This window comes from Arvicola amphibius, unplaced genomic scaffold, assembly GCF_903992535.2.
Source record: "Arvicola amphibius unplaced genomic scaffold, mArvAmp1.2, whole genome shotgun sequence".
NCBI lineage: Eukaryota > Metazoa > Chordata > Mammalia > Rodentia > Cricetidae > Arvicola > Arvicola amphibius.
This window is the reverse complement of record NW_024582322.1, coordinates 174,517-185,552: the sequence shown is the minus strand read 5'-3', so window position 1 is coordinate 185,552 and position 11,036 is coordinate 174,517. Positions and strand designations below refer to the sequence as shown.

Genomic DNA, 11,036 nt, shown 5'->3' with positions numbered 1-11,036 from the left:
TTGGTGTCTTCGTGTTAAGCAGATTCATACTCTAGCGGAATGGGTCATGTGACATAAAGTTTGATGGAGAGGAGGACAGACAGGCCTAAGACCTGCAGCAGCTGGGCAGATGGTGGGAGACAACCCAGTCCTTAGAAGGGAAGGACCCCAGCATGAAGCGGGTCATAATGTTTTCACAAGCTAACTGCACCCCTAAAAGTGACTGAGGACCCTAAGTAGGTCCCTTCCTAGTATGGTTTGCTTTTCCTTCCTGAGAGATCACAGGAGCAGGTTCAGGGCAACGTTACTGATAAAGAACAGTTGAAGTGCTGATGGACTATTAAAGAGATGGCTTCAAGAGAGGGAAGAAACAACACCAGCAGCCACTTGCATGCCTCTACTAAATGTAGTACAATATCCCTTTAAGTTTTCATTAACTCTGTGTGTGTCCGTCTGTTTGTCTACCTTTCTCTGTCTCTGTTTCTCCCTCCCTCCCTCCCTCCCTCTCTCTCTCTCTCTCTCTCTCTCTCTCCTCTCCTCTCACACACACACACACACACACACACACACACAGGAGGAGAATTACCCTCAAGATGACACAGCATCTATGAGAAACTGACTATGGACAGTTATGTAGATATTTCCTCCAAATTGAAACATTCCCTCCTGGAGCCAGGCTCTTAAGACTCCGGAAGTAAAAGAAACTTACAAGGTATAGAAAGCCAACAAAACTCACAAGTCTCAGGAAGTTCCTGAAATTTACAAGATTCACAAGGTCCCACTTCCAAAGTTATACAAGCATTACATAAGCACAGGTGCAATATGTCATCCAAAAGATTAATGCAGTCTCCCTGGTCATTCTGACATATATAAAATGATATGCTGTGGTCAAGCTGAAATTCAAACACATCTGACAAGCCAATGTTTCTTGTTAACATTGTCATGAACCCAAATGTAAAAAATTATAAAAGCAGCATCTTTATCACCTAGTAACCAAATCAGTTGCCTTCTATGAAGGCTGCCAAATAGGAAGCTACAAAAATATCCAGAGAGAAAAGGGGAGGAAAGAGTTAAAGTAATCATCAGAGGACAAAACAGTAAGAAACATCCCTGTCAGAAATGGTTTCTTCTAGTTTATATAGCTAGACATCAGTCATGCTAGGAAACCTATGGAAATAGATTTACATCTGCATTGAGGTGCAAAATAAAAAAAGAAATGCTTCTTATTATAGTGATCATTGGATTCAGACAACAGGCTGGATCACAGCTGCACCTATACAATTCTTTTTGTATGAAAAGAAAGACATCTTGCTTTAAAACTAGTCAAAAAGCCAGCAGGACGCAGAAGGCAGAACCAGCTCGACTGTGTGGAGTCTCATCTGACCTGGAACTTCACTATGCGGTGTCATCCGTGTCCCTGGAGTGAGTTCTTCTGGTCCCTAAAGGGGCCTTCCTTCCCTTACCCACTGCAGCAGACCTGTGTGACAATCAAGGTGGGAACTTCAGGGAAGAACGTTAGGAAAGAAGGACCTTACCACTTCAGGGAGCAGCCTTGTTGAAAGGTCGTGGATGGCTTTGACCACTATACAGATAGATGACAGAAGAAAGATCACCCCCAAGATGACACAGGCTCTGTAAGAAAAAGAACATGGATAGTTGTGTAGTTATTTCCTCTAAATTAAAACATTTTCCCCTGGAGGGAGGCTCATCAATCCTCAGAAAGTAAAGGACACTTACAAGTCTTAGGAAGTCAATAAAACTCACAGGTCTCAGAACACTCCTGAAACTTACAAGACTCACAAGGCCCATTCTTGAGTGCTACATAAACAGTAACAATTGCTGAGAAGAGGTGACTTCCTTCAGTGGAACTGCCTGAAAGTTGTAGAGGAAGGCCCTGGGAGGCAGCTTTTGTGACTTGTCACCGTAGTGGGACAAGCTTTTCAATGATGCAGCTGCCTTTAGTCAACCTGTGCTCCTGTAAGTAGCCCCAATGAAACTCATTGTTCACTAATCTACTTAGATGGAGTCATTTCTTTGGTATGTTGCCAATTCCTTGTCTAGAATGGATTCCAGGGGCTTGCTGCAAAGTTAATGTAAACAAACCAGTGAGCTCCAGGTTTAGTGAAAGACCCTGTCTCAAAAAGTGACAGAAGAAGATGCCTGAAATTGCCCTCTGGCCTACACACACACACACACACACACACACACACACACACACACACACAGAGGTGGGGGGGAGGTGGAGAGGGAGGGGGGAGGGGGAGGGAGGAAGGGAGGGAGGAAGGGAGGGAGGGAGGGAGGGAGGGAGGGAGGGAGGGGGAGAGAGAGAGAGAGAGAGAGAGAGAGAGAGGAGAATATGTCCCTTAGGTAATAATCGATATCTTCCATTTCCCAGTGTCTACAGTAGCACATAGCAGATGCCCTGGGTGCATCTGTTGAGTGGATATGACCAACTCCGTATAGTTAGCTAACCAAACCAATAACTAATCATTGCTAGTTTACCCACCTACAAGTTTCTCACCATGGAGTCTGAGATAGCATTGTCAGCTTTCTATTTCTAATGGATGGGGGACTCCTATCCTTCATCCCTGTACCCTCAAACTATCCACATTGTAAAGTAACTCTAAGGTGTAATGAAAGAAGCTTGCCACCCATTTTGTTAAAGCTGAACCTCGCAAACTGCAACCTACCTTGTATATACACTACTGGTATACACAAGTATTTGCTCAATTTTTTTTTACTAAAATCTCTTTTTTTCTCTTCTTTTCAGTGTGTTGCAGACTTGAAAACCATAGCCCCTGCCTCCCAAAACTGTGTTAGGGCCTGTGTGTCAGGGCCCTGCTGCTTCTGCAGCCCAAAGCAGCTATGAATAGCTCAGGCTGCAATGCTGTTTTTTAACATTGTATTAATAATACATTGTGTTTACACAGCAGCTTTCTCCTCAGGCACTCAGAGTTCTGCACATCAGCTCCCAAATCCCCCCGAGGGCTCCTCAATCCAGGTGTTTGTTTTTCTGCAGTTTATGAATGGGGAGGGTGATGTGTGTTTCATTAACACTAGGAGACAAAGCCAGAGAGACTAAGTTCAGGAGGTTTGGCTCAAGGTCATGGAAGACATTGAGTTCTACCTAGAAATAGAGCCTGAAGGGTAGGGTAGAAGGTGCAATGGGGAAGCTGTCTGCTGCACAAGCCGGAGGACCTGAGTGTAGAGCTCCAGCACCCATAAAAAGAAAAGACAGGTTGATCCCTGGGGTACATTGGCCAACCAACAAGCTGACCTGGTGGGCTCTAGAGTCAGTGAGAGATCATGGTTCAAAAACAACGTGTGCAAGGGACTGGAGAGCTTGCTCCACAGTAAGGAACATTTACTGCCCTTCCAGGGTACCTGAGTTTGGCTCTAAGAACCTACAGCCAGCTGTTCAGAGCAGACTGGTGCTTCAGCGCTGGGAACAATATTTTCTCTTGGCCTCTTGGCCTGCATACTTGTGGCATACTCACACACACACATATACACATAGATTCTTTTTTAAAAAAAATTTAAACATTAAAACAAATGCAAACAAAACCAAGTAGAAAAGAACTGAGGAAGATATCTGATGTCAACACCTGGCCTCCAAATGAATAATCACATACATATGTACATACACACAGGAACATGCACAAATCACACACACACACACATACACACACACACACACACACACACACACACGCTACAAGAAATAGAACCTGATTCAACTAATGACCTCCCAGTGGCCAGCCCACTCAACAAAGACTCTGGGTATCATGTCACATGAACACTATGCCACATGAATACCACCTCTCTTAGTCTCCAGAACAAACACTTCAACGATTTAGGCTAGAAGCAAATAGAGAAAACATGACTATTTCTCCATCAGGACTAAGTGAACTACTGGTCTGGCAGGCAGAGTGGAACAGGCTCCCTCCACACACCTGCCTTCTCCTGCACAGGCGGGCCTAGCTAAAGGAAAGGGGTCCTGAGTAGCCAGGGTTCCAGAGAGAATGCACATACCTTTTCTCTCCTGCCTAAACCCTACATGGCTTCCTGAGTTAGAGAAAACTTCAATAAAGCAAATGACCCACTTCCCCTTCCTGGCAACCCCCAACAGATGGCTCAGCTGAGATTCCCGTGGGAAGTATGTGTGTGTGTGGGGGGGGGGTCAGGACCCACGTCACCTGAGAACATGCTAGAAGGAGACTGAGGGGCTCTGCTGCAGCCCTGTTCCTAGGTTCTGCCTGCTGGGAACACACAGGAAAGGGGGTCCTGCTCTCTGTCTCTCACGGCAGGCTCTCTGTGACTATATGAGCTGATCTGCCTATTAAGCGACAGGCCACAGTTGAGAAGTATTTATTTACTGTGGGCCCACCTTTTGCCAAGAACCCTTCTGAGCACTAGAATGTGACAAGATGTGGAGAAAGGAAACATTTACATCACACAGAGTACTTCCAAGGGCGGGCAAGCTGACTCTGAGCAAATCAAAAGGCGCTCAATTATGGGCCTCACAGGAGCCAGAGAGGTGGCACAGTGGGGAAAGCGGTTTCCACCATGCACGCTTGAGGACCTGAATGCGGATCCTGAACACCTATGTAAATGTCAGGCAGGGTGGACTGAGTCTGTGACCCCAGCACTGAGGATGTGAAGTCGGATGAATTCCTGGATTCACGGGCCAGCCAGCCCAGCGCATCAACAAGAGACCCCATCTCAAAGAATAAGGCGAAAGTGACGAAGACACTGGATGCTGACCTCTAGCCTCCACGCCAATACACACATGTACACATGTGTACCCACCACACTCGTGTACACAGACACACAAACAGGTACCTACAGCACACACACAATTTCATTTATAAAGAACAAAAAGTGCATCCTGGGAAAGGCATTTCTGGGACATATTTGAATTCTTTATTTTATCTCGTTAACACTGCACCCCCGCCCCTTGGTGCCAGGAGCCATTCTCAGGGACAAGAGGAACAATATTTGGGGAAGAACCTTCCAGGCAGAAGGAAGACAGGACTTTAATGTGGACATCTTCCTGACGTGATACAGCCAGTCTATGAGAGGAGGGGGAAGGGACAGAGTTGGGATGAAGGGCATAAAGAGTGAGGTGGGGTTGGGGGATTGGGGAGTGGACCCTTTGAGTTCTTTGAGCCATGTAGGGTATGGAATCTATAGGATGGGAAGCCACAGGGGACCAGGGCTTGGAAATGACAGGCTGTGGCATGTTTTAAGCGGGACTGGGTTCTCTCTGGCAAAGCAGAAACAGGGAGAGCAGGTAGGAGGCTGCTATAAAATCCAGGCCAGGTGAGGGTGGGACCAATCAGGTTGGGATCAGAATGGTATAACTTGAGGAGTGAGTCTGGAGATTCTGACTCGAGAGCTTCTCTGAAGGCACTGGTGGACAGGTTCTCTTAAGTATGGTTCAACGCTAACGGGAGTCAAGAATGATGCAGGACTTTAGAGCCTGGAAAATGGGCCAATGGAGTTGTTCTTCTCTGAGACGGAGACCTCAGAAAGAGTGAGTGTTGACAGGGGAGTATCAAAAGGGCCATTTTTGACACACTAAGTTAGAGACTTCTCTCAGACATCCAAGTAGAGATATTTTGTTGTATTTTTATTTATTTATTTTATTTTTGTATTTTTATTTTGAGACATGGTCGCATTTATCCTAAGCTGGCCTTGTATCCCCGATGTAACTAAGAATGACCTTCTGATCCTCCTGCCTCCACCTCCCAAATGTTGGGATAAGAAGTGTGTACCCACCATTCCTGGTTTATGTGATTCTGGGGGTGGAACCCAAGACTTCTTGCACACAACAAAAGCACCCCACCAAATGAGCCGCATTCTGAGAAGGGCAGTTAGGGGCAGGAGCTAGGATTGTCCAGGTGGGGACACGCTCAGGGAGTCCCCAGCACACAGACAGAGTTTAAGCCTTGGACACAGATCTGATTATGACAGATGTCCAGAGGTAAGAGTCCATGCTGGGCCCTAGCTGAGAAGCTGGGTAGAGAAGCGGGTGAGGCTCACCACGGAGGAGCCTTCTGTGACGAGCTGAGCTGTAGAAACTCTCTTCTGAAGCCATGGGGAGCCTCACTGCTTTGACCATGATGGAGTGCGACAATTAGATCTGCATTTTCAAGAACGCACTAAGGTAGTGACTGCCATGAGCAGAGCCGGGCCTGACCTGCCTTATCTATGGCTCTAGGGCAATGGGCCATGTATGTACCCTCCTATGCTGTGCCGTGGTGTCCCAGAGAGGAGGAAAGTGCTGGTGGTTAGTATGCTCTCTCTGAACCAAGGCACCTGCTCCATGCTGGGCTGATCGATCTATCTATCTATCTATCTATCTATCTATCTATCTATCTATCTATCTATCTATCTATCTATCTACCTACCTACCTACCTACCTATCTATCTATCTATCTATCTATCTATCTATCTATCTATCTATCTATCTATCTATCTATCTAGTGACTCTCTTGTAAGACTGGTCTCAAGCTTAAAATGTAGCTAAGACTGACCTTGAATTTCTGGACCTCCTGCCTCCACCTCTCAAGCGCCAGGATGACAGATGTGTGCCATTCCTGGTTTATGTGGTGCTGGCGATGGAGCGCAGGGCTCTGTGCACACTAAGCAAGCACTCTATCAATCGAGCTGTACCCCTGGTCCCTCCTTCTATAGACTTTAAGCTAAAATGAAAGCCAGCAGAGACCATTTGAGATGACTCATCCCAGAACAGGGATGGCTGGAGGGCTGAGCCGGGTGAGAACTGTCAACCAAATTGATTAACCTGCGTCCCCAGAGGAAGCCAGGCTTCCCACACACTGGATGACTTCCCCCAGATCAAGTGCTCCCTTAGAATCCGTCAGAAGCTGCAGGGCCTTGGGAACTACACAGCACATTCCAGAGAATTCTGCAGCCTCAAGGTGCATCACAGTCTGCTGAGAGGGAGGGGCAGGAGACTAAGATGCTGCCTTCCATAATTGGAGGGACAGGGCAGTGCTATAGCAGAACATGTGGCAGAGGGAGACACAGCATGGGTTCAGCCTGTAACGCCTGCCACAGTAATACAGAGGCCCATGAGTCCACGGACTACTGAGTAGCTGGACCAAACCTTTGCACCTGGAGCTGGTCCATGCAGTCCATGCTCAGAACTGGTTTGTGATGGAGAAAAGGGAGCAGATTGGCATCATAAGCAAGCAAGGGGCAGCATCCACCAAGCCTGTGCACGACTGCACCATCGCTCACATCTACTGACTCTCAGCTACTTGCCCCAGATGCAGGGCAGGGTCCTTTGCAGGGCCTCTGTGTGGAGGACATGCACAGAGGCCAACTGGATATCCTTATGTTCGCTTGTGTTCTCTGCCGGCTCTGAGTGATGCTAACTCAGGCTGAAGACAGGAGTCTGCAGCTGGCTTGGCCTCATCACTGCCTCGTGCTCCTCAGAAAGAATCCCACCTGTCTTGCTAAGCACGAGAACCTGAGCTGGACCCCCAAAACCCATGTTTTAAAACAAGCCAGTCACAGTGATGCTCACTGTGGTCCCGGTGCTGAGAAACAGAGACAAGTGGACCCCTGGGCTCACTGACCTGCCGCTCTAGCTGAACCAATCCGCTCCAGCTTCAGTGTGAGACTCTGTCTCAAAAATAAGGTGCAGGGCTGGGGAGTCGACTCAGTTTAGTGCTAGCCATACAAGTATAAGGAGCTAAGTATGGACCCCCAGAACCCTCATAAAAGCCGGGTGGCTGTGGTGGTCACCTGTAATGCCAACCTTGGGAGGCAGAGAAGGGGATCCCAGAGCAACCGGACTAGGAAGCCTGGGTCTATCAGCAAGCTTTGGGTTTGACTGAGAGACCTTGCCTTGATGAATATCTCAAGAGAATGCTGAGAATAATTGTTGACACCAACCTGGGGCCTCCTCCTGAACATACACACACACAGCACACATGTGTGCCTCCGACATGCACGCATACACACGTGTATCGCATTACACACACAAATGGAAAAAAATAAGGTGATGATGCAAGAAGACACTGACCTCTGACCTACACACACACGCACACACACACACACAAACTCACACACACACAAACTCACGCACACATACACACACACACACTACACACACACACACAAACTCACACACACACTACACACACACACGCACACACACACAAACTCACACACACGCACACACACACACTACACACACGCACGCACAAACTCACACACGCACACACACACACATACACACACACATACACACACACACAAACTCACAAACACATACGCACACACACGCAGACACACGCACACACACACATACACATACACACACACAAACTCACACACACACACACACACAAACTCACACACATATACACACACACACACAAACTCACACACACACAAACTCACACATACACACACACACTACACACACACATACACACACTACACACACACACACACACAAACTCACACACACACACTCATCCTTAAACACACATGTCCAGCTCAGCACTTAGTGTCCATGCTTCCTAGGTGAGTGGAATCAATGGTTTTGCTTCACCACACACACACACACACACACACACACACACATACACACACACACATACACACACACACACAAACTCACACACACACGCTCATCCTTAAACACACATGTCCAGCTCAGCACTTAGTGCTCATGCTTCCTAGTATGCCTAGGTGAGTAGACTCAATGGCTATGCTACACACACACACACACACACACACACACACACACACCCTCCAGCATCACTGCAGGAACCCTTTCTCCAGTGTTCCCATGCTACTTGATTATAGTAGTTAAAGTAATTGGCTTAAATCATTCATTTGCTTTGAGTCGCCGCCGGGATTTTATCCCAACAGAAAAAGCTTCTTACATGAGAATGTTCACAGGAACCTGCTGCCTTAGATCTAAACATGAGGACTTTCAATGTTCTACAAAAGCAGAGTTTAAGTGAACAAGTTCCATCAGTGCGCTTGGCAGCTGGGTGACTCAATTTGTGTTTGTTCTGACAGAAAAGGGTGGGGTTTTGGTCACCAGAGAGAGAGGGGAGGCGAAAGGGAATGTGGAGAACTCAGACAACGGGGGTGCGGAACACAGAGGTGACATCTGGGCTACAGAATGATGGCTTCATGTATTCTACATTTCAAGACGACTGGGAGAGTGTCTCATTCCAGTGCAGAGATGATTAGCACAAATTGACAGAGTACTGTGACCCGGAATCATTAAACATTGTGAAGATGTATCTGGTTACCAGCAAATAAAATCAATATAAAAAGATGCCTTAAACAAAAGATTTATGTCCGAATATGACAAACAGAGTCTAAATAATAAATTATTAGTATAAAATAAATAGGGAATGCTTGGGAAGATGAAGCAAGATCTGAGTTCAAAGGTCAGCCTGAGTAATATAACAAAACTCTGTCTCGGAAGACCAAACAAAACAGTGGGCCATAAAGTCATATATATTAATAACTAGACAGAAAAACAGATGATAGATAAGAAATATGTAAAAATAAATCTAAGCTCAGGAAGAAAAATTTGGAAAGAAATATACTATTGAGTAATAATTCTGTGAGGGTCTGCTTTGTTCCCTTCTATTGTGCTAAAGGAAATAAAATTCTGGAAATACCTTCTGTTGATATAGTAATTTTGTTTTGGTTTATTTGTTTGTTTGATACAAAGCCTCACACTGTAGCCCAGGCTGACCTGGAACTCACAATGTAGTCCGGGCTAGCCTTAAACTTAAGGCAACCCACCTGCCTCAGCCACCTGAGTGCTGGCATTTCAGGCAGGAGTCACCACGTTCAACTAGCTCCTCCCCTTTAACGTTTGCCTGGCTTCCATCTTGGTGAAACTCATGTTTCTAAATTCTAAAACATTATGTGTGATAACGTGTCTGTGTGCATGTGTATATGGGTATCCATTTGTGTGTGAAGACCAGAGTTTGATCTCAGTGTTTTCCTCAATAATTCTCTTCCTTAATTTTTGAGACAAGACCTCTCACCAGACCTGGAGTTCACTGATCTTTCTACACTGACTGGAGTTCACTGATCTGTCTACACTGACTGGAGTTCACTGATCTGTCTACACTGACTGCCCTGGAGTTCACTGATCTGTCTACACTGGCTGGCCACTGAGTCCATGCAGCCCACTTGTCTCTTCCTCCTCTACTCTGAGCATCACATGCATGCTACCACACCCATTTTTTTTTTTTTTTTTGGTTTTTCGAGACAGGGTTTCCCTATAGTTTCTAGAGCCTGTCCTGGAACTAGCTCTTGTAGACCAGGCTGGCCTCAAACTCAGAGATCCGCCTGCCTCTGCCTCCCGAGTGCTGGGATTAAAGGCGTGCGCCACCACCGCCCAGCCACACCCATTTTTTTTACATTGCTCCTGGGGAAATCAAACTCAAGTCCTCACGCTGCAGAGGCCAGAAGAGAACATTAGATCTCCGGTAGCTGGAATTAAATAAAGGCAGTGCAAGCCACTTGATGTGGGTGCTAAGAACTGAACTCTAGTCCTCTGCAGGAGCAGTGCACATTTTAACCACCGAGCTGCCTCTCCAGCCCCTAAGTCACCCCTCCCTGCAACACCTGAGCCCATCAATGCTGGGTAAACAGTTGTGCTGCACAGCTTGGGCAACACTGACGGGAAAAGGTCTGTATGCGGTTAATCTGAACACTTTCTTCCAGGGATTTTCAACCAATGGTTAGGCAAGCCATAGCCTCAGGACCTGTGGCGAGAGAGAGTCCCATTCAGTTTTTCTGGGACTCAGTTTACCTGTGAGAAAAATGGGAATGAGAAAGAGAACACTTCCCTCCTGGGAACAATAGTGTGAGACAGTGTTGTCGGACTTCCATACTGTATCATGTAAGCCCATCTAGTAAATCCCCTTTAATACATGTTCATTCTATTAGTTCTGTTCCTCTAGAGAACTCTGGCTCATTCAATGTTGTTGAGACGAGATTACACATATATCAAATACTCAAGGTGACATTACTTAGCT

At 46.5% G+C, this 11,036-nt stretch overlaps 1 protein-coding gene across 1 annotated transcript in view; it reads right to left on the bottom strand.

The window, feature by feature from the left end:
* Positions 1-1,514: 1,514 nt before the first annotated feature.
* LOC119805857 (transmembrane protein 163) overlaps positions 1,515-11,036 on the bottom strand; it is a gene marked incomplete at its 3' end in the record, with an annotated part of 158,332 nt that continues 148,810 nt past the window's right edge. The window contains exon 5 of the mRNA XM_038317635.1: positions 1,515-1,611. Within this exon, the coding sequence (XP_038173563.1) occupies positions 1,515-1,611 (97 nt within the window). The remainder of the gene's footprint in view (positions 1,612-11,036) is intronic.